The sequence below is a fragment of the Lemur catta genome, chromosome 18 (genome assembly GCF_020740605.2).
Source record: "Lemur catta isolate mLemCat1 chromosome 18, mLemCat1.pri, whole genome shotgun sequence".
Lineage (NCBI taxonomy): Eukaryota > Metazoa > Chordata > Mammalia > Primates > Lemuridae > Lemur > Lemur catta.
The window spans coordinates 35,012,785-35,037,732 of NC_059145.1; the positions used below are offsets into that span (position 1 = coordinate 35,012,785).

The following is a 24,948-nucleotide window of genomic DNA, read 5'->3' on the forward strand; positions in this document are numbered from 1 at the left end:
TGGTGTTCCCGGTAAACGGGTTCCCATGTGCTGTTCCTGCCCTGCATTTGCCTGCAGCTGCCAGAAACACAGCAGGAATGAGAGAGCCCTGGGAGAGAAAAGCTGACCCAGGACAGCCATGGAGATCACTCCGGAGGACAGCTGTGTCTGGGTTACAGTGATTAATGTGATGTTAATTCCAACAAACATGACGGGAGAGAGGCCCTCTGAGAACATGCACAATCAGTTAATGAAAAACACCACTCCCATCAGACTCATTATCACAATGAAAAATCACCCTGAGATTACATGAGCAACACAGCCACTGAGCCACCACTTGATGATTGGCAAAGTTCCTCCCTTTAAGCTAATTCGGCATCAGAATCTTCTGCTTGGAATCAGCTTCAGAATGAGCCCACGGCCAGAGTTCAAATAACAATCTAGCACCCACCATTCAAGCATATTCTCACTTATCCATGGGAAGAAAATGCAACTGCAGCCTCTGCAGGGACCCATTCATGATGAGCACGGAGGTCTGGTCACATTCCCAAGTGAGACCCAAAGATTCATTACCGGAGCGGGGCCTCACATACGGCGAGGACTGAATCTAAGAACATGCCTATAACCATTGCTATGCTGACAGAATTTGAACACATGGAAAAGGAAAAAGAAAAGTAACTAGAGAAGATACCAGCAAAACGTGGCTTTTCTGTGCTGACCAGTCACCTTTCAGATGTACCTGTCATACATTCTATGACATTATGGTTTTTCATCAACTTTGCTTGCCAAAGTGACCAACACAAATTGTACTTACAGCCAAGAACAATGTCACTGAAAGCCATAATTAAGGAAGAGGGATACAACTGCTCTTTTTTGGAATTAACACCGGAAAACTCTCCCATTGCAGGATGAAGGGAAGCCCTCAGCCTCTTTCCCAGGGGCCCCGTGGACTCACAGTGCTGTCGATGTAAGCTTCGGTCCACACCACGTCGTGCTCCTGGTCGATGACTTTGGGCCGGCTGAGCACGTGGAGGTATTCCATGACATTCTCCTGCACGTCAGCCAAGGTAGAGATCTGGGTGAAAAATCCTGCCAAAACCCAAGGGAGAACCAAGTTGAGTGACAGACAGGAAGACCTGCAACTGGGGAGCCCGCATTTGTCATGCCTTCCTGCCCTCTAGCTAATTGCTTTCTTTTTTCTTTTTCCAACGTTAGCTCCTCTCCACCACTACCTACTTCGTGAGTAGTATGTTCACATTAGAAAATCTAGTCAAGCAAAAGAAATAAAATTAAAATCAACCATAAACCCACCTCCCAGAGCAAGTCCCTGTTAACCCTTTGGAGAATATCCCCCTACACACATATGCATACACACACACACACACACACACACACACACACACACACACAAACATATATATATATACAATGTACATGTATTCCCTGGCAGAAATGGGAGTCTTCCCGTTTTGAAAACTTTTTTTTTTTTTTTTACTTTTGTGAGTTTATTTCCAAAGGAAAAACTATAAACCATGAAAATTAAAGGCTATTTCAATTTTATAAATATGACAATAATAGTTATGATTAATTTTTGAGTACTAAGTGCCACAAAATTTGCTACACACTTGATAAGCTTTGTCTCATTGACTCTTGACAACATGATGAAGTAGGGATTACTGTGTCCATTTTAAAGGTAAGATGACTAAGGCAAACTAAGGAAATGTGTTTTGCCCAGGGTCTCACAGGCACCACGTGGCAAATGCAGATGAGTCCAGGCTTAGGAGTCTCCTAATCAGTCCCTTTTGCTTCTACAGAACTTTGCCCTTTGTATGTTTGAGGCGAAAATTCCAGCTCCCACCCTGATGTGGTGACCAGCCCTGCCTTCTGAATTCTAAGCAACAGAAAATGTTCTCAACATGCTACTGTCTTGTAAGTGGCGATGCATTTTGATCTCGAGGTCCAGGGCACTGCAATATTCCTCTTCAGTGCGGGGTCCCATTGGCTTTGCAGAGGGCTAGGAGATATTAGAAGGGAAAGTGTGAACTGAGCACAGGCCTGGCTCCCCAGGAGGGAGTCCTTCATTCAAGCATTTACAGAAGGTTTTCTTGGTGCTCAGAGCTGGAGAAGCAGGGATTGACAAGATGAGCAAGGCCCCTGCTCTCCTGGGGCCTGGCAGATCTGAGTAAACAATTACAAAAGAGTGCAATCAACATTAAGGTAACGCACACGACAGGGACAGGCAATCAAATCTGGTTACCCTGGGCAAGGGTCAGTGTGGCTGGAACCCGAAGGAAGAGGACCAATTAGCTAGAGGAAGAGGGATTAAAGAGTGTGCCCAGCACAGCTAGGAGTGTAAGTAAAGACCTAAGATCAGAATCAGGCCCTTGTAAGAACTGAAAATAGCTCAGAATGGCTGGAGCTATGGAGCCGGTGGAGAAAGGGTAGAGGTAGGATGGTACAAAATCAGAGAAATGAGCAGGGGCACTGTCACATTGGAACTTGGAAAACTTTGGTCAGGTAGTCGTGGAAGGAATTTCAGGATGCTGGATGGGCACAGGTCATTCCCCACCATGCTTCCAAATGAGGACCCCAAGCTCATACTAGTTCCTATTTGCCAAACAAATTAAAGACAGTATGTGTGCCTCTGAAAGCCAGTTCCATCACAGCAATAGCTACAGCATTTATAAAATCTCTTAGTGACTCAAGTAGCTCTCAGGGTAAGGAAACACCAGCCCTTCTGTTGTCCAGAAAGGGTCGGGACCCTCCCAGAACATTTCCAAACAAAGGCCAGCTGGTTCGAATTTGGTGTGCCAACCCCAAACCAGGTTGGGACCTTGTGGCTTCTGGGTTCCTGATGATAGCTCTGCACAGTGCTAATTAGCATGCATTGTCACTCCTGCCTGCCCCGCCCTCCTGGCCAGGGCCAGGACCTCGCCCATCCCAGGGGAAACAGGGCCCCAAAGGAATAGGCTGTGAGTGCCTGTTCTCGTTTGTGACCTGGAATTAGGGCCTATGTGTACCTCTCTCAGAGGGGAGGCGCCACAGCTGGGGAGGCCCATTTGGGATGCTGCCCTAGCAAGGCGCCTAAGTGGTCCCTTTTAGAGGTATGATGGGAAAGACAGATTTTCAAGAGGATTGCTAGAGGACAGCGAACACTGCACATCCACAGATACCACCTTTCCATGCGTAGAGGCTGTAATCAGTGTTTGAGTAAGAAAGAAAATATTTCATCTCTTCTTTAGTAGGCAAACCTTGGGTTCTGAATGGTCTTGACACAGAGGACAAACTAAGAGGGGGATGAGCGTTTTGTAGTGTAGAACAATTCTGTTCCCAGTGTGCCATAAAGATGGCATGTTTTAGGGGTTCCTCTTGGTTGTCTGTATTCACATTTAATCCTCAAAGCCAAGAGTAAAACTCTCTGATTTGGGTTTTCCAAAACAGGGCCCAGAGAAGAAAGGGGATGAATATAAGGAGAGTGGGAGAGATGGGTTACCAGCACAGAGAGGGAGTGGGAAGGAAAAATGGTCACACCTTTGGAAGGGGAGTGAGCTGAGAAATCATCCTCATTTGGACTTGCTTATCATAGAGTTCTGAAAAGTTACAAAAAGCTGACTTCTCTGCAGAGCTACAGACCCATAGCCAACTGTATACCTCACGCCTCCATGGGAGTAACAGACAGGATCCTCAGACTGAACTCATCCAAAGCCAACTCCTAATTCCCTCACCAAATCCATCCCTCTCCCTGTTGGTCTTCCCCATCTCAGCAAATGGCTCCACTGCCCATTTAGGCCAAAGACACTGTCCTAGAGATTCATTGTTCCTCACTCATCCCCACATCTAATCCACCAGCTCTTCTCTCTCCATCTCCACTGCTTCACCTGCTCCAAGACCTCACCACCTCCCACGGTCTCCCCACTGGCCTCCCCACTGGCCTCCCTCCCAAAGTCCTTTCCTGGGTGCCTCGCAGAGTCAGAGGGGTCATCTAAAAGCACACAGCAGATCCTCATCTTGCTGGTTAAAATCTTACTATAGCTTTTACTGAAAGTAAGAATAAAATCCAAACATCCCACTCTGACCTCCAAGACTCTCCCTAAGTGGCCCTCACCTATGTGGGTGGCCTCACCCTTCCATTCCTCCCTTGCTTGCTGTTTCAGCTCACCGGCCTTCTTTCTGTGCCAAGCTCATTCCCTCCCCAGGGCCTTTGCACTGGCTGTCCCCTCTGCCTGGAACACCCTTCATCCAGTGTTCCCACAGATGCTTCCTCTTCCTCACTCAGGGCTCAGCTCAGAGAGGCCAGCCCTGACCGCCCTGTATGCACTCACCCCTCTCACCCGACACTGCCTCAGCTTCTTCAGAAGATTCACCCACAGCTGGGTTCTGACTTGCTTGTTTACTATGCTCTCTTTCACTGGGATATTAGCCCCATGAAATGTTACAAAAAACTGGGGTCCATCTTGTCAAGAGCAGTATTCCCAGAAGGGGGAGTTTGGGTGCGTGGGGACCACTGATAATGCAGGAACACTCACTGAGGCCCTGTTCGTATTCACCTTACCTTTCTGTACCTGGGCCTCATGACAGCCCAATTCATGTGCTCATCGTATGAGGACTAAAACAGAAACTCACAGAGACCTTCATTTGTCCTGGATCAATTCGAATCTAGCGTCAATTGATGCTAAGGCCTTTGCTCTGAACTATTGACAACACCACCTCGTCCTGTGTTGGGAAAGGACAAGGCCAGCTGCTCAGGCTCTTCCTCTAAGAGGGTAACTCTAACGTGCTATTTACGTATTGTGCTGGGAAAGGTTGAGGATGGGGATGGGGAGATACACGATTGTCCTCTGAGGTTCCCAGCAACGTGCAATAATTAACACCAAAGTTCTACTCAAAACCCAGGCACAGTTTCAACTCCAGAATGCAGACACATAACAGGTACGAAAAGCTGAAATTGTAAAAATAATATTAATAATGTTCGCCGCAAGGCTTATGCGAATTTGATCCCAACCCATTAAAATGTGAAACCTTTCTGAAAGAGTCTTTTTTAAAAAAAGGTTTTCATACACATTTTAGTTAACAAATGATGAATAATAGGAAGTCACTAAGGACTGGGATCTTTGGCTGTAACCGTAGACACTTCGCTTGTTTTCCCTCTGTATTCCCTGAGCTGGCCACTTTCCCTCCCCTTCTTCCCCTCTCTTTTTTTTTTTTCTCTGTTAAATTCTAGCTCTTGAATGTTTATTCTCATTTTAAATGTGCCTTTTTGGACTTCATCTATCATGTAAGAAAATAGAATCAGCAATCATTTGATAATTACCATGGAGTAATTAATGCTGAAATTAGCCACCCATTACAAATGGTCTGCTCATTTTTCTACGTAACATCAATTTATTTACCTTTTTCCCTTGCAGAGCTCCTTCTGTGAACTCTGGGTTACAACTTCTCCATGTGATAAACCATATGCAGCCTGAGGCTTTGTATTTCTGAGATTTTACCACCCTTCCTTCCATACTACTTAAGGGTCTTTTGTCTAAAAGCTACATTGGTGTGAACTGCCCCTTTGGCGCATCATGCAATACTCTATTTTGCAATGTCACCAGATCTGAGGGCTCCAGGACTCTGTCCTCAGTGGGTAGATGCTGATTGTCCACCTCACATGGTGAGGTCCTTGTTCCACCTTTGGTGTGATGGGTATAGCTTCCTTTGAGCCTTTCCAAAGACTCTTCCCTTTCTTAAGCAAGGCAGGATGAAAACCTGAGAGCTGGTGCCCAGACTTCAGGGCACCAAGGTGAGAATGAGCTTTATGAGGGCAGTGAATTTGATGGTCTGACTTCACGGGTTTGCATTCCCCATGGAATAACGATATTCTTGGAAGACTCTCCCAGTACTGTAATCTGTTTCATCTTCTTCCTCCCCATCAACATCATATACTATTAAAAAGGTATCCAGATCTAAAGAAAAATGTACAATCTATAAATAGCTTTCTACCTCTATATCTTCTTTGACCTTCCCAAAGAACAAGCAAGAGGCCTGTTGGGGCTGGGCACAGTGGCTCCCGCCTGTAATCCTAGCACTCTGGGAGGCCGAGGCAGGAGGATTGTTTGAGATCAGGAGTTGGAGACCAGCCTGAGCAAGAGGAAGACCCCATCTCTACAAAAGACAGAAATTAGCTGGGTGTGGTGGCACACACCTATAGTTGCAGCTACTCAGGAGGCTGAGACAGGAGGATCGCTTGAGCCCAGGAGTTTGAGGTTGCAGTGAGCTATAATGATGCCACTGCACTCTAGCTTGGGCAACAAAGTGAGACTTTGCCTCAAAAAAACAAAAAAAGAGGGGCCTGTTGGGCCCTGAGAGTGAAGAACACATGTCCATGGAGCTGGAAAGAACCGACCAGGACAGAATGACAAGGAGGGCTGGGAGCCCAGTGGCCTTGGTGGGAGAACGGGATTCCTGAGCGAAGCCGTCAGAATCAGTTTGAGCCTCAGATTTAGGTACATGCCTTTTCCTTTGTGAATATGATTACATTTTAATTCCTAATTCCATGTTAAAAATAAAATAACAAGAAGAAAATGACCTAAAGGTACACACTGGGGAACCAGGAATGCTGCGACCCCCACTACATCTCGCTGTGGTCTCCTGCTGGTCTCATCTCCTCTTACAGCCTTAATGTCCCCGCTGTAAAACATGAAGACCTGGACCACACGTCTGTGCAAGCTAAGGCAGCACCACTTCCAGAACTCACAGGCTGGGTATAAATCCCAGCTCCAGTTTTTATTAGCTGTGGCAAGTTAAAGTCCTTTCTCACCCTCTAGTTTTCTTTTCCTAGCTTATCTCAAGTGATGAGAGACACATCAGGGTCCTCTATGAATCACAACTTTCTTCTCCCCAAAGAAAGGCAGCCCCCCAACCTGTGAAGAGTTTGAGCTAGGACTTTGGATCTCTTGGGCCTGAACCCTAGTTCTGCCACCTGCTAGCTGGTGACCCGGCTCAAGGTGCCAGTCTCTCTCAGCCTCAGTTTCCTTCTCTGCAAATAAAGATAATTATAACACATACCTCATAGAGTTTTTATGAGGGTCAAAAGACAATACACAAAAGGACTTGGGACCACGCCTGGCACCTTGTATGCAGCTGGTCATCCTTAGTTGCTGTTAACAACAACAGCAGTTATCACCATCCTCATCTTCATCACCATTCGAATTCTCACGTTCTAAGGAGCGTCCACAATTACACAAAGGTATTGAATAACTGCCATTTTTGCCTTCCTCCACCTGTCCTAAAATAATAAAAATTTCTAATTGCCACTTTTCTCCTAATCATGCCTACAACCATTCAGGCTTCAGAAATTTGAAGGTATTTTTGGGGGGACACGGCAGGGCCTAGACTTCCCAAGAAGGCTCAAGCCACTAGTTCTCTTTCGAGTAAGGAGAGAATGACCTTTAACCCATCAAAAGGGGACAAGCTAAGCCGACAAGGAGGAGAGCCGCGAGCAGCACTTCCACTGGCCCGAACGATGACTGATGGGTTGAGAACCCAAACACGGAGGCCCTTCTTTATTTGCACAGCTGGAAAACACTCCATTAACTGTGATTTTTGCAGGAGAATCATCCAGTGTTTATTTAAAATCTTGGCACACTGAACATTAGGGGGTCATCACGGCTTTACGAGGTATCTGGGCTAGTTGGCTCCTCTTTTCTGTTCTCCCGGTTTACGTGTTTATGCAGTGGTGTGAATGCAGCACTTTAAATTCCACGAGCCGTTCTGCAGCGGCAATGATTGCTTTAATGTATTTAAGATGGCTTGCTGCTTTGCCTCATTAGGGCTGGTCCCCTCAAGATAGGACCTACTTATGCATAAAATGAAGCAAACCCATGAGCTCTGAGCCTCTCTGGATTTCGCTAGTAGATTGGAGGAGGAAGAGAACTGCTGCACGGGATGTGAATGTCTCCAGGCATTCATTTCCAGAGGACAGCGTCTGAGGTCCGCTGGCTAAGAACTGTCTCCATGGCTACCGGACTTGCAGGGAAGAAGTTCTGTACAGAGAGCAGGTCCTTGACTGTGGACCTAGAGTTGATGTCGTGATGGCCCTAACAATTCTGGCTCCCTCCCAGGGTCACTCTGTGGTCAGGCCTGGTCAGCCAGCCAATTGCCTTTGCTGTGGGCTCTCCCTGTGTCTGCCCTGTTCCCTGCGTGCTAATGCTGCATTTCACTGAAGCCCTTGGCTGAGTCAGGGTGAAAATATGCTAGCGGGGGACCTTCTGGACCTCATGTCACTTGAGATGAAAAATGTTTTGCTGCCTCCATACTATAACAATCTGAGACTATAAACAATGATTTAATTAATGACCATAGAAGAATACTTGCTCACCGATATTACGTGGTCAAAAACCCCATAACTGACGCAACGTGGAGCCAATGTTTATATGGGCACAGATGATGGGAACCTAACATTTGGATGGCACTGCTACTTGGAAGAGTGACAAGCAATGGCACTTTATTCCCAAGGCCCTTTACAAGAGACGTAGAGTAAGGAAGGTGAAACTATCAAGAGGGATTGACTCTGGTAGGGGAGGAAATAACTGGGTTTGGACAGAAGAGAAGGAGAATCATTGTGGAATCCATAGCCCATCCAGCTAAGCAGCTGCTATTACCTCCTTGGATTTTCTGAGTTGCTGTACTCAGAACTTACAAATCTTAAAGGCTATATTCTATAGCCAGGCTCTGAAATACTCTGGGTTGACCAAATTTTCTTCAAAAGGATGCCTCAAAGATTCTTATAAACAATGACTAAAACTAAATTATGGTGTAATATTAGTTGATTAAGACAAGACTTCAATTTGAGTAATTTTCATCAGCTGGACACAGACAGTGGTAAAAACAATAACCCATGACTAAACGCATACTCGCTGATGGGAGGAACTGAAATCTGATGTGGAAGAAATAACAAAATAACAGCAAAATTTTTAAGAAAGTTAAAAAATGGAAAGGAACTTTTTTTTTTTCCAAGACCACAGAATAAAGGAAAAAAAAATGGGAAAAGTGTAGTTCACTCAAGGTTTTCAAATGCCAGAAAAGTTCCAAAACTAATTTCAGGAATGGCCTCTTTGCTCAGAGGAAATCTGGGGTCTACTTGGCTTCCCTCTCCTATGCCTGTGTTCCTCCTGTATTTCCCCCCCGAAATGAAGCCAAACATGTAACTCTCACACAAGCAGAATTACTGATACCTTTTAGGGAGGGAAGCCAGATGATGAACTAAAACAATTGTAGAATGTGTTATTTTTCAGAGCTTCTTGGAATGTTAAAAACCTTCCATGCAGCCCTTCATTTTTCCAGATGAGGAAACTGAGACTTGCTTTAAAGACTGTTCCAAACAGAAACAGATAATTAAGGGCAATGCCACGCAAAGGGAAAGGTGGGCACAGGTTTATTAGCCTGACCGTGCACCTGCTGTCTGAGAACTCCCCCCACACCCCGACCCACAGTGCTGAGTCCTGCAAGCACTTACTAGTTCTCTGTGGGCTTCCCCTGCCCACATCAGATCTGCAGGGGGAGAGAACTGGCCCATGATGTTGGGGGTGGGAGAGGGAAGGGGGATTTGAAATCAGAACTTAGATTTGCTTGTCAGTGTCAAATGGAAAAGACATAAATTTTCCTTTCCAATATTGTGCCTTGCCCACAGTATGTGTCGTGTGGATGGATGGTCATGCATGGTGTGGCGTGGCCATTTCTGGCTGCATGCATGCCATGGTAGGGAAGGTCTATCTACAGAGAAGAATGCCATGGACATGTCAAAAGAAACTGAGAAGGAAAGGAAAAACTAAAACACATCTCCCTGGTCCCTCATGAGACCCGAGCTTCCATTCCCACCCAGGGTTCTGAGTCACTCCCCTCTCTCTCCAAAACACTCGTCTTTTTAATTTCAGGGAGCAACTTTGGTTGCTTGCAACTAAAATAACTTTGTCTTAAGTCACCAAAAACTGGAGCTGAAACCTTTAAACCCTTCACTGAGTCCTCTTTTCTCCACCAAGGTACACACACTGGAACTTTTATGAAGGATGGCTTAGGAGACCCATATAAAAATAGAACACTGACATCCATCAATGCCAACTTACTGTTCAACAGACATATCTCCCTTTATTAGTATTTGTAGTCAATTTACCCATTTTTTCAAACATCAAAGCATCACCCACTCTGGGTAAGGTGCAAGTCTGGGCTCTGTCAGAGTACCCAAGAAGAAATCAGAGTCAAAGTCTGCTTTCATGGAACCTGTAGCCTCAGAGGGGCTAAGTTACCACACAGGTCCACAGGTCAATATAACAGAAGAGAATGATTTAGGGCACTTATGCACCAGGCACTAAGCTACCAGCTTCATCTGTGCAGCCTCTTTTCGTACCCACAACATCGGTGGGGGGAAGGTATTATCCCTATACCTGTTCTGTAGGTAACATAACTCGGACCCACCCAGATGGTAACTTGCACATAGTTGGTAGATGCTGGAGGCTGGATTTGAACTCAAGGAGTCTGGACTCTCCCACTTACATGCTTGCTATGTTTTGCCTTCTTGGCTGTGTGTAAAATGAAAACAAGCCCTTAATAGACTGGAGGCCCTATTGTTTTCCTCCCTGTGTCATCCCCAAGCTATTATTTCTGACACACAATAGGAGATTGATAATCAATTAACCTGATGAATACAAAAAAGCTAACAACTACTGAGCACTTACTATGTCTGAGCATTGAACTAGGCACCTAATATGCACTATTTCATTAATCTGAATCAAAGGAAAAACTAGACACAAAATTTTAGTTAGGAAGAATAAGTTCAATAGATCTATAGTATAGCACGGTGACTAAAGTTAATAGCAATGCACTGTATATCTGAAAATTGCTAAGAGAATAGATTTCAAGTGTTCTCACCACAAATAAATGATAAGTATGTGAGGCAATATGTATGTTAATTAGCCTGATTTAGCTATTCCACAATGTATACATACTTCAAAACATCATGTTGTATACCATGCACCATTTGTATTTGTCAACTAAAAAAAAAAGGATCAAAGGAAGAACTATTATTATCACTCTCGCTTTGAATAGTAGAACATTGAGGCAAGTTAATTAGTAATGTAGGCAACATTATTGGTATGACACACATCAAACCAGAAATCTCAGTGGCTTAACACAAAAGCTTATTTGTCGTGCATACTTTATATCCACTGTGGGTTGGCAGAAGGCAGGGGCAGAGTGAAAGGCATCTGCTCCATGTGGTCATTCAAGGACCCAGGCCGATGAAGGCTGCTGCATCTCCTGACTATGTCATCTGGGCCAGGTGGCTTCAGGGTTCACAAGAGCAGGAGAAGAGAGTATAGACACCACTACACCAGCTCTTGAATGCTTTAGCTGTGAAGTGACTCAGGCTGGTTTTACTCACAGCCTACTGGCCAGAGCCAGTCTTGGGGCCCCACTCAACTGCAAAGGGGCTGGAAATGGTGAGAGAGAATGTGGATATTTAATGCACAATAAATGTCTCTGCTACAGTGATTCTCCCAAGGTTACTCAGCTACTAAGCAGCAGAGTAGTCTATTAATAATCATTTAGGAACACCAGACCTTATCGTAGAATTCACAGCCTTCTCTTAGAACTCTCTACCTTCTCATGACTATTCCTAATTCTGTAGGTGCAAGGGGAAGTCATTCGGAGCCGAGCATGCCGGGCAGACCCACCTTTGTTGGCACAGGCCATCCACTTGAGATTGTCTGCAAAAGCAGCCTCCCGTCCAATGAGGTATGTGAAGATGCGAACCTGAAGGGAAGAAAGACACATGGCTGAGCGGCATTCGCTTTTCCCTGTCCTGCACAGACCACATGCATGGCTCACACACATGTGGCTTTCCTCTTTAATGTTCCATGCTTCCCATCTGTAGGAGCATATTTAAGACATTTGAAGTACAGTCAGCTAGAAATATATTCAAAACTGAGGCCTTTGATCTTTTAAACCATATGGCACTGGTGGTGGTTGATTTTCAGCGTGCAAGTCATGACAGCGGAGAACAACTGGAAACGGGATCCTTGCTCCACACGAACGGGCAAGGAGCTCCAGGTCTGGACACAACCCCCCACCGCCTTCCTCGTTCTCATGGGAAGCGCCGAGTGTGCTCTTCTTGGGAATCAAAACACCATTGAAAGACCGTCAGCATTTGCCCCCAGTGGTGAGGACAGGCTGTAGACACTCCTTTCCCATCTGTGGTGTCTGGTATGATATTAGGAGGTAATTAACTGGGACGAGAGGCACAGCCTGTGGCCAGGAGACTAATGGGGACTCTCTCTAGTCTCCTTAAGCTTTTGGCTCCTGAAGAGTAGAGAACACATGTAAAACCCTGGCTGTCTCCTTTTCTACTGCTTTCTCAATTCTCATGAAGCCAGAACTCCCTGCCAGAAAGTAGTTGAGGGTTAGATGGAAGAATGATAAAGAGTTAAAAGGCTAAAACTCTTTAATTCAAATCTGAAAGGGTGTGTGGGGTAACACTGCACAGTCCAAACAAAGCTCTTCCAGGGGGGCAAGTGTAGCCCTCTGGCCCCCTCTTTGTGACTGAAGTCCATGAAGACATGGCACTAGATGAGTGACGCTTGACAGGTGGCATCAAAGGCTTTACCAAGTGATGTCTCCCAACTCAACCAGACTGGTGGCTCAGGCACGACGAGTGCTCCTTCCCAGCCTTTAGTACAATTGTGGTTAACTAGTACCCGCATAGCTAGGTCTGTGAGGTTGATCTTCTCAGCTATCCACCTGACAAGGGAATGGAAGGGATGTGTCTGCTTTACCTGGCTGTGTCCTGATGGAGCACAACAGCCCAGTACTTAGAACACTATGACTTAAACATGAATGGATAAAAATGTATGAATGCTTACAGCTGACTGTAAAAATGAAGATTTTGGTTTAATTATGAATGTTCTCTAATCTGAGCATTATAACTTGGAGGCTAGTTGTTAGGCGGTGGTTTCTTTCTAACTTAAGGAGATGTGTAAATGCACATTATTACTACGTAATGTCTGTCTGTTTTCATTTGTGCTCGGTAAGGCTGTCATTTCATCCGTCACAGCTCCTGCAGGGGCTCCCTGGGTGGCTGGGCAGGCATGCGGGCCTCTCTTCACTCCCCTGGTTCTTTGCCACATCATTCCCACTAGAGTCACACTTGGGAGCAAGAGCATGGTTTCTTTTTAATTGGGAGATTCTGGCTTCTCTTGGGAGGAGTCAAGGCAAAGATCCAGCTCATAATGCCAAAGGTGGTTATCATCCACCCGCTACATAGAGTTACTTCCCCTGTTCACTTTCTCTGCCTGGCCACTGTCAGCACTTAGCTGAGGATCCCTGATTTAGGGAGAAATTGAGGGCCAGTTAAGTGCCTTGCTTAGTTTGTATCATCAAGGTTTGATCTCATGAAAGAGGTATTCCAAGACCTCAGGATAGCACTGGGGTCTCCTCTAGGTCTCCTAGAGATGCTGGTTAGGTCCATACAGAAGGCTCCAACCAGCTCCAAGGCCCAGAGCCAGCACCCACTGGAGCCAGGCCTGGAATCCAGTCTCTGGAGACCAGACTCATCCTTTCTCATAAATCCTTGTCTGTAATTTCAAATTTAAGCTCTTTACAGGGAGAGCACTAGACTGATAAAAACTTGTATCCCCATTGGCTCTTGGCCAAGTGAAAAAGTATGAGAGATAGCTCTTAGGAAATGAAGCAATGAGTCTATATTTGTAGGCAATTTGCAACACAAAGCAGCCCGTTAGATTTTGAGCAAAGGTATCTGCCAGCCTCCTCTGCTGTCCAGATGAAGAACCTTAGTATACACTGAATTTTCTGTTGGAAGCATAGTTAAAACTCCAGAACAATGCCATGAGTCACCAGCAAAACTTCGACAATTCCTAATTTAAAAGATGGCAACCTATTTGGAAAACCAGTAGGACTGCGCCAACCTTCAGAGCAGACATGACTGCTCAAGAATAATCGTGCTAACAACAACGACAATAACTGAAAAGGATCACCGTGTCCGCTACCCCACCAGCACTGCCCCTGCCACCATCACCACCGTGGCTTCTACAGTCGGCACCTTCCCCTGGGCCAGGTACCATGCTAAGGGATTTACGGGCATTACGTTTGTGCTGTTGGTCTGTGTGTTATTTTATTGTTTATGAAAGAAAATCAGAATCAGGCTCAGTATTTCCATTTGTGTGAAGTCGTTGGCTCCCAGTAAACTGACCTCCTTATCTGAGGAGACATGGCATGGAAATTACTTGCTGCGTGTCTGCCTATAAAATAAACATAATGAAATGATACGGGCTCACACCCTGCATTTCTCACAACAATACCTTTCTACTGGCCACAAAAGAAAAGGGATTTTACTTCAGAGTATGAAATATTTTGGAAAGCAATTTTAACAATATCTATAGCATTTTATATTTGTAACTTTTTTGACCCAGTAATTCTCCCGGTAGGCACGTATATTAAAGCTGGGATAACAAAGCTGTGAGGGTTAATAGGTAACCAAGACGACAGGACATGGTAGAGGTATTGGAAAGTGGATGTCTTTGGGGAGCCCTATAATTCAGATTTAGACATTTTTACAAATATACAACGATGAAAGTACAAGGATGTTCACCTTCATTACTTGTAATGATCAAAAGCTGCTAAATCCTAAGTGTGTCTTGGTAGCTGATTGGCCAAACATTTATGGCGCGTTCATGTAGCAGGAAACTGTGCAGCTATGCACTCATCCATTCTGAACTGGGACGAGGAAAAGCAAGTGATAGAATTTGGTTTAGCATAGAATTCTATTTTTTTTTTTCCTAAAAGAGGCCTCACACTTTTTTACTTCATAAATTTTTATACCATTTCACAAATTAACAAGTATTGCTTTAATAATTAAAGATCATTTTAAATGAGGAGGAAGCAGTGACATTGCTACCTCCTGAACATTTCAGTAAGGACATAGGACAAATAAAGGTAGCAGTGAAAATCAAACACAAAAAGAGATGATTTGTGGAAATTAAGTCCTGGCCTTGCATAATCTAGGAAGGGCTGCCTTACTCTACTGCTAATTTAATTGGGTGAAAAACCTCCATGACTAACAGTCAAGTTGCTCCTCACTTTCATCATGAACAGATTCTATAACCTGATGGAGCTGCAGGAAGTACCACCAAACAAACTTTCACTGGCCCGCCTTGAATCGAACTAATTTTCTGATGTGGCAAGGCGTGTTGAGCAGGCCAGATCTGGGGTGGTCCTGAAGGCCAGGTGCACACACAGACAAACACAGGGGAGAGCCCTGGCACAGCTCAGGCCGGGGCTGTCATCGGGACACACCAAAGCACCCCAGAAAGCCAGGCCTTTGTGCACAGGCAGCGAAGCTACCCCTTTCATTAACTTCAGTAATGCAGCCCAAAGGCAACGGTAAGAAAAAGCCTGCATCAGTCTGTTAGTTCACTTTGATCTCCCATTCAAGTTTGGATGATCTTTAAATGTTCTACAAACCCAATTAAGCTTAATAAAAATGTTAAGACGTAGACTTTCAAAGTTCAAAGTCACTTATTTTAATGTACTTAGTATAAAATTTCCCAAATGAAACAAACAAAAAACTCAATCCAGTTTTCTCCAAAAAACAGATTATGCTTTTTACTCACATAGATGCTCTCCCCACCAGGAAATTAGAGAGGTACCATTCTTCTCGACCTTTAGGGAATATAGATCGTGTGAGTTTGCAAAGATAATGGACCAAATTCTCTCCTTTCTGAAGCCATTAAAATAGGGGAAGAGAAGTGGCTGCCAGTGGCGTTATAACGGGGCAATTACACAGCTGGAAAATAGGCTGCTGCTGCCTGTGCATCTCACCCCAGGAATGAAGGTGAGGGCACCAATGCCCCTCAAGACAGCTTTCAAGACAGCTCAAGAAGTTACCTGCCCTGTCTGTCTCACTTCTGAGTGCTGACCATGTGCGGGGGCTGTGCTTGGTGCTGGATGTTTGGTGTTTACCATGGGTAAATAAACTCTGCCCTTGGGGAGTTTACATTTTCTTGGGAGGGAAACAGATAATAAATGGCAAATTCATGTAGAACGTTTATTTTATTTGTTGTATTAAATGCTGATGAAAAAATCAAGCAGGGTAAGGTGATGGTTGTTGTTCTAGAAAGGGAGGAAGGGAAGGCTTTTCTGATAAGGTGACATTTGAGCAGGAACCTAGACACAATGGCGCTGGGGGAGAAGGGACAAGCCATATGGCTACTGGGGAATAGTGTTCCAGGTGAAGGGAACAAATGATACCCAGAGATACTGAAGAGGCCAGTGTGGGCGGAGTGGAGTCACCTAGAGAGGCTGTAGGAATGAACTTGGCCACTGTTAGAATGTAGGCTGTTTTTTTGCAGCAAGAACAGAAGCCACAGGAGGGACTGAGTAGAAGCCTGACATGAGCTGACATATGATGTAAAAGGGTCATTCTGGCTGCAGTGGAGATACTAAGCCATAGACAAGTGTGCTCAACCTGGCTGCCCGTTCGATCTTCCTGTGACGTTCTTACAATTCTGAATGCCCAGGTCCCATCCAAGAACAATTAAATCAGGACAAGGCCCAACTCTTCATCTCCCCAGGGAGATTCCAATATGCAGCCAGGTTTGAGAGCCAGAGCCATAGAGAGGTAAGGGTAGAAATGGAGATACTAAGCCAGAGGCCGCTGCGAAGTTCCAGGTGAGAGATGACAGTGGCTCAGACTTCACAGGGCGTCAGCCTCCCCAGGGGCCTTGAATCACATGTTAAAGAAGGAGACCCAGCACCACCTTCCAGAGATTCAGATGAAGTAGGTCCAGGGATCTACTTTTTTTTTTTAAGTGCCACGGCGGGTTTGACGCAGGTGATCTAAGGTCAACACTTTAAAAAATATCACCAAGAAGATGAGGCCCGAGCAAAGGGAAGTGGGACTGGGAATAAGAAAGCACCGGAGCCATTTCCCAGAGAGCTATTTCTACGGATTGCTCAGGATTGAGGCTCAACTTCAAGGAGTTGACAATAGGGTGGCTAAAAAAGAGAGAGAAGCTGGATCAAGATGACATTGTTTAAAAAGCTTGTGTGGATCTAAGAAGGCAGTAATGTCAGAGACCAGCCAGACCAGACCAGCAGGATCAGCTAACTACACTTTCCTCCTGGAGACAGGGCAGATGTGCCCTGGCTAGCTGTAGTTGCTGAGCTGTGTCTTCATGCCTGAAGCATTACTCCTGGAAATCACAATAACCCCACTCTTGCTCCCAGATGCAGAGGAAAAGGCTGGGGATGGGGCACTTAGGAGACTCAAAATACATAGTCTATACTTTTATAGAAAAAAAAGGAGGCAAATTTTTATTTTAAAATAACATTTAACTACAAATCCATTATTTCTACCTTTAAAAATATGTGATTCATATGGGTTACAGGTATAAATGACATTGGCTACAAGAATCATCCAGTACCTATGGATGCCCACATTCATGGGTTCTGAATTTTAGTTCAGCTGAGTGGCAGCCTCTGCATTAGACGTGTGGAATCACCTTCATGTCTTCTCACCTGCTCCTGCCCCCTCAGACTCACTGCCTGACTCAATTATTCCCTAATATACCTGCAGGATTTCTCAAAATGATGAATGACTTCAACTTTAGAAAACAGGTCTCCTGATATCTCTATGTTTCAAAGTCATTTGGATGCTACCGAATATGTTCTTAATCTGTATCTCCACAAAAGAGATTCATAACCAACTTCTATTGTTATTTGCTTATTTCTACGACTTCTGGTGCAAACAAGCATTTTTAAATAAATTCTTTAATCTCTAAGGAGAAGATGAAGGCTAGAACCTGATTAGCCACAAAAATGATTCATAAATCATTGCCAGCATATATCTTCATGCGAATTCTACAAGAGTAGAGATGGGCTCGAAGAAGGTTGACTCCAAAGGAAACAGTAATATTGAGCAGGCTGCTTTAATCTAGAAGCCATCATGCTCATAATAAAAGAAGAAATATCCTTATCGAGAAGGACAAGAGACGCTACTAAGGTAATACCGCCCTAAGCAGCAATAAAATGCGATCAATTGAATTAAATTACAAAAGTAATAAAATTTCAACAACTGAATATCATAAATCATTATGAAAAATGGATTGCCACTTTGGGAACACTCTGAGAGTCTGTATAATCTCCTATTTCCCAAGCACAAATGCCTTAAACCTCATGTGTGGTATTGAAAATATCCCAATTCAGAAAAAATTGTCATTTGTAATCTTCTGGCCAGGGGCAAGAAAATTCAGTTTTATGGCCATCTGCTTTGTCAAGATGAGGGAGACAGTTGTCTCTTGGTCACCCAGAGGGTGTGACCTGGGGTTGGTACAGGGTAACAAAGGAGACTACATACAACTTAATGGAGCACTAAGAAGTCAAGGTACAAACATCCTCAAAAGTACGTGATGCCATTTATTAGAATGTCCAGCTCCTTTGACTTCATTCAGTGGACAAAGTCAGTGTATTAACTATGTGTTTTGATTTTCTACATTATTATTGCTCTGATATCTGGGGCCTTGATGACCCTGGAGGGACTGCCCCTCCCAGTGTTAGCGAATTCCTGGAGATAGCAAGCAACTTGCCTGCAAGTGGATCTTCAATATGCAAACCAACCAACCATAGCCTCTGCCTCCAGCAACCTCCTTTCATGAGGCTCTCAAGCTCTGGGCCATTACCTTCCTGCCCCAATCATCCCAGGCCAGGTGTCAGACAACTAGGGACAGCCCCTCCACTCCAGTGCCCACTGAGATATGACTCTCCAATCCTAAGCCTGCTTGGCCTCTCTCTTCCCATGGAAACCACAATAAAGGCTTCTGCCCTCTAGTTCCCTCTCTCTCTGCCCACTCATCTTGCCTCGGTGCTTCCCTGTGTGGCCCCGCATGGTGTGGTACACCTCCTGCTTCTAGGGAAGACTAGATATCATATGAATGTAAATTTCTTCCTTCATGACAATCATTTCCGTGTCAGCATGCCTCACCATACTCGACTAAAACAAATTCCAGGAATCCTTAAAACGACCAGGAATCAGGAGACCTGGGTTCCAGGTGGGTCCAATGCCACACTTACTGGCTTGGCGACCTTGAGTGAATCCTTTAAACCCACTGAGCTGAGCTTTCACCACCCCTAACATGGGGATCCTCCACTCATCCCCCTCATTGTGATCAACGGCAAGTGAGATAATAACGGACGAAAGGGTCAGGAGCAATGAATTCCAGTCAGCTAGATTTGCATCCCACTTGTGTTTCAGATGACTTGCTGCAATAAAACTGAACAAAGTGAGCCGAGGAAAGCCACGTCTTCTATCCACAGACACTATAACGATTATAACTCTTATTAACCTTTGGAGAGTCACAGGATCCACTGATAATTTGGTAGGGGCTACCGACCTTCTCCCCTCCAAAATTCCCAAGGGTATACATTCACAATTTCAGATAATATTCAAGAGGTTTAGGGTACCTCCTCCGCCAAATGTAGGCCCAGATTTCCTGGGAATCTCTGAATTCCAGGTCAAGAATCCTTGTCTTATGTATCTCTTATATTTTGTGCTATTAGCTCCTCAAAATTAAATTGGGTTCTTTGGACAATGAAGATGGGCTCTCTTATCTGAAGTGCTTGCCAAATTGAGAACAAAGTTCATTTGATCATTTATGTGCCCATCCTGTGATGATTTACTGAGTACCAGATATCAGCCATCCACAATCAGATCCAGAAAGGTCACATCAGGAATGAGTCCTTAACATGCAGGAGCAATGTGGAGATACCAGGAGCCCTGAGATGCAATAGGCATTGCTGTAAACCTTAGGTTTTTATGACGCACATCACATTACAGAGCCTGTGCACAGCCACATTAAAAGGAGCAGGGATTGAATGGAAAGACAGGACCCTTGTCTCACTCATATTTGAATCCATAAAATCCAGCACAATGCACAGATCCTGGACCAAGAGCCAGCACTCAGTACTTGTCGACTGGCCACAGTACCATGACAGACCCCCTCTGCTTGGTACTAGGACTCCGGAAACAAACCTGTCTCCAAGATTCAGGCTGCTGGCCACCGCAGGGCCTAGCACTTGTATGGCTTGGAAGCCCCTGGCTGCTTGTCTTGCGCTCTGCAACCTCTGGAGATCAAGTGGTGACAGTTATTTGTTCACAGGTATGTCCCTTCTTCTATGAAGGCTTACAGATGCAATACCTTGAACAAAAAGGCAAACTCACATGTGTAAAGCCCTCAAATTAAGTAAAACAGAAAATCCACTTATGTCAAAAAGAAAATAATTAATTCTTCCACAAATTGGAATGCAATAGTCACGTTCATGAAACATCATGGATCATGTCACTCCCTAGCTTTGAACCCTCCAATGCCTTCCCATTGCACTTGGAATATACTCCAAACTCCTAACACCGCGGCTGAGATGTACTGGAAGGTCCGGAAACACCACAAACTCCTGGCTTTGGGGTCTCTGCATCCACCTTTCCCTCCGCGATCCCCGTGCAGTGGTCCTCACCTCCCACTTTGCACGGCTAGCTGTCATCCCAGCCACTTCATTTTTGTTTCCTTCATGACATTTTGAACTTGTCTTAATGATTTATTTGTTTATTGGAGTTATACGTATTTCTTCTTCCACACGGAAAGATCAGGGTTGCGAGGGCAGAAAGAAGCACCGGTGCCAAACTCAGTGCCTGGCATGTAGTAGAGTCTCAATAAATATTCATGTTACCCATCTTTTCTACATGTCTTTCATAAATCTGGGAAGTCAGATGAAGTCAGCATTGGGAAATACTTGAATTTATTATTAGCACAGAGCTCATTTCTTCCTAAGCTACTCCATTTTAAATACTTTGTGTTTTTCCAGACAGATCTGGTATTAGTCGGCCGAAGCTTTACCTTCCCCATGCCCAGTTCCCTTGGCTTCTTTTTACACTGAAGCTCAGTGATAAAATATGAAAAAACAGAGGTATGAAAAAGCTCTGGTCTTTGTTATTACAGCCTCATATTCAGGGCCCATAAAACGGTGTCTTATTCAAGGCCTCCCATGGCTGGATGATCAGTTTTATAATGTTTCTTCCTAGGTGTCTGCCCCTTGATGCCAGATGGAAGCCATGCAAAGATTGAAGCCAGCTGTATTTAAATAACTGCCTGCTTCAGGGATTATCTAGGAGGGAAAATATTACATCTTAAAATGGTGATGTTACACTTGCTATTCCAAGCAACTTTCAGTGGAAATTTCTCCTTTCCCCTACACTTTCTAACAGTGGACACACAGCATCATTTCGTGGAAGACAGAGACGAGTGGGTGCACAGGTTAGCAGAATGCAGGGGTTCCTACGCAGGGTTGAGAATTAGACACCCCTATACTCAGAATCTGGGTCTCTCCCAAATGAGCTGTGAGGCCTTGGGCGAGTTACCTGCTCTTTCTAGGTCTCATTTTCCTTACTGGCAAATTGGTTAACATATAGAACCCAAATGGTAGGGTTGCTGTTAAATGGATCAAACAGAGTAAATCGTCAGGGGTTGCGGGGATTAATGCTACAAAAGAAGAGGGTTCTTTCTAAGAGGAGATCTCCAAAGGTGTTCCTTGCCTGGACTCTAAAGAGAGAAAAATGAACCAGGCAAAGGTCCAGGGGTGTGAAGCTCGATGACATGATTTGGGTGTGTCACTCCAGGCTTTACAGGAAAGCTCCCTTGTCTCTCTGTCTCCCCTGCCTCTGGATCAGTGAGACCCCGAGGGCCCAAGTCAGGATGCAGGACCAAGACCCACGTGGCCTTGGGCACGACCGCAGTCCTCATGATTTCCTCACTGGGACCTGGGGGCCAGAGACCCCCCCCCAGTAGGCAGCGGCCTGCATTTGAACAGAGTGCCTCCTTTGCACACCACCCCGGTGAGTCAGCATAGCAGCAGGTTATAGGTCGAGGAGTTAGGAGTTTGGGATTCTGCCCAAATCATTCTCAAACTCATTAAAAGCAACAGCTGTTGTGAATTCTAAGATAGCACAGTTGCTTATAGAAGGTTCTTGTCACTTCTATTTCCCAACCAATCTTCCCTGTCACTAAGAATTAGTCCAAAATAGCAGTTTCTCCTGTCACCTCACCTACTGCCTTCTGGGGCTTCTGTCAGTAAGAAAAGTCAAGGACTCGCCAGACAGCTGCAAGGATATTGTTGAGGACAGTGTTCACTCTGCTTTACCTGTGATTCTCCAAAAGGGAGACGGTAGGAGCATGGCTCCTTGTGAAGGGGGATGGAGAGCTCCCGTGTTAGAATCACTTGTGGGTTTTTAGCGCTCTGTACAAGCTCATTAGCTAGCTGTACAGCAACCTCTGCCCCTCTGGAGTTCCAGTGCTCACGAGACCTCCCAACTCCAACAACGGAAGTTCGTCCCCTGGCTGAAGACCCTACTGCAGAGAGCCACTAGTATGGCATCAGCGAGCAGTAGCCTCGAGTGGATGGGGCCGGAAAACAAGTCAAAGTTCCTGAGGGTTTGGGGAGACCATTATCTTCTTTTTGAGGACCCCCAGAGGAAAGCTTATTTCTTGTCTTTGGTCAGTAAGAGTTGTATTTTATCCTAAGCAATGATGACATTTTTAATCTCACAGACCGTGAGTCTTACAGCTGTCCAGGGTTCCCTCTCAGCACAGGCTAGTTGGCTTAAACAGAGGGCTCAGAGCCCTCCACAGAGATGAGGTGTTTCATGGCTCTCCTGCCTTTGGTGTCCTTCTCCCCCACTACTGACCTCTGATTGGCGTTACCTTTTCTGTTTTCTGTTTCCCATCCACCCACCCTCCCACCTACCCTTCCATTCATCAAGTACTAACTGGATACCTGCTAGATACCAAACATTCTGCTCCAGGTTGCTGGTTGAAGATTCCCTTCCGGTTTCACACTATTTCCTCCCTAACTTTGTGGCCTGCACTGGGGACACATGCCTGTTTTCTCTCTCTGGTCAAGGGGCCTGGGATAGAGCCCTAAAGAGCACCATCTCCTTCCAGAACTCTGTCACAACTGCACTCCTCCCCACAAACTGCTTGGTTTCCCTGAATATGACATGTGCAGTCTTGGGCTCTAAGGCCTCAGCTCCAGTTGAGAAGGAGGATCCTGCCACTGCAAAGTTGTCTGGTTCCTTCTCTAAGTTTGTTTGAGGACAGAAGGATCTTTTCCTGACCCCTTCCCTGACTCTGTTGCTAGGAAGGACCTCTCTGCCGCTGTTTTCTTCCTCCCCACAAGTCTTACATGTAAGAGAAAAGCACGGAAAGTTGAGCAGTATAGGCCATACAATAAGTTGGTGAAAAGGGCATTTCGACAGGCAAAGGCTGAGGAAGGTGAGGTCACACAGGATAATATGTCAGCCCTGTCTTCAAGGAGTGTCCTGTCAGTAGAGAAGGTACAAGCTCCTAAGCAGAACTCACATGAAACGCACAGGGATAGGGTGCTCTGGGAGGCAGAAGGCAAATCACGGAAGTGCAAAGAACAACATACTTTAACACAAAAATATACACATACTGTTCAGCCAACACACTTGAGAGCTCATCTCTATCTTGTTTCCTCACTCTTACGGTTTTGTTTGTCGTTTTTGTGGGGTCAGGATTCTTCATGCAGATCAAGAGAAGAGAAAGGCAGATACTATGTTTTGGAACTGACTTGACTTTTTCAAAATATGTTTCCCCCAGTGACGTGGTCAAAGCCAGTGGCTCTAGTGGCTGCAGGAAGTTCTGTAACCTTCCATTTCAGACGTACTTTTTGGGAGACTGGAGCTTTTCCTGGAGGAGTAAATTTGAGGACATGTTTCTGGTAACCCTACTGCACTGGACAGAGGGGACAGATTATCTGCCACAGCATGAGAACCCACTCTTTCAGAGCCCTGGGTGGCTTCTAATTATAGCCAGCGTTAAAAGTGGCCCTAATTAATGACATGGAGCAGGGAAATAAATAACGTATTTGGAAGCTCCTTGCTGCATACAGTTCTGGTGATTTTCATCTCCTCTGCCAATACCCTAGTCCAAGCCACCAATGCCTCTCACCTGAGCCTCTTACTTGAGCTTTCCCATTGCTCTTCGGCCACAGAGACAGCTTTTTACAATGGGAATCAGATAGCTTCCTCCTTTTCTCAAAGCTCTGCAGGGGTCTTCCCTTTATTTAGAATAAAAATCAAAATGCTCTAGCCCCTGCCCTGTTCCCTAATCCCACCACAGGTCACTATCTAACGCCAATTGCCAAATTCCCACCCACTCTCTTCCTCCCAGGCTAGCCTTTTTCTAATTCCTCCAAAACTTGAAGTTCTTTTCTGCCTCAGGGCCTTTGCACAGACTGGTCCCTCTGCATTGAAACATTTTAGCATGGCTGTCTCCTTCCCATCTTTCAGATCTCACCATAAAACTTTCCACCTCCAAAAGGCCTTTCCTCCTCATCTTATCTATGGTAAGTCCCCCTTTTATTCTCTGTCCCTGTTGGTTTTCTACATAGCACTTGGTGTAATTTATAGTAATTTTGTCTGTTACCTGGTTATGTTCTGTCCCCTACACACACACACACACACACACACACACACATTAATGTAAGCTTTGTGATGAACATATATTAGTTTTGCTCACTGTTGTTTCCCCTACTCCTAATTCATAGCAGATGCCCAGTGCCTGACCCATAGCAGGTACCCCAAAATATTTATCAGATAAACAAATGAATAAGGTTATTGCCGACAATTAAAAGGTATAAATATAGGTTAAGTGGGGATATTCTATCATGACATATGAAGTAAGAACATGCTAAAAGAAATAGAGGGATTAAATAAGCACTGAAGTATTAAAACCAGGCATGTGCAGCATGAGCCCCATGCCAGGAACCGTGCATGGCACAACTGCACTGAGGTGGGCACTGCCATTATTCTTGTTTAAAAGGTGCACTGAGGGTTAGAAAGGGTGAGAACTTGTC

At 45.1% G+C, this 24,948-nt stretch overlaps 1 protein-coding gene across 1 annotated transcript in view; it reads right to left on the reverse strand.

Annotated features, from left to right (window-relative positions):
- Positions 1–24,948, reverse strand: part of CACNA2D3 (calcium voltage-gated channel auxiliary subunit alpha2delta 3) — an 806,837-nt gene that overhangs the window by 272,929 nt on the left and 508,960 nt on the right. Inside the window, exons 12-13 of the mRNA XM_045529969.1 lie at positions 11,688–11,766; positions 935–1,068 (exon numbers count right to left, since the gene is read on the reverse strand). Coding sequence (XP_045385925.1) covers positions 935–1,068; positions 11,688–11,766 — 213 coding nt within the window. The remainder of the gene's footprint in view (positions 1–934; positions 1,069–11,687; positions 11,767–24,948) is intronic.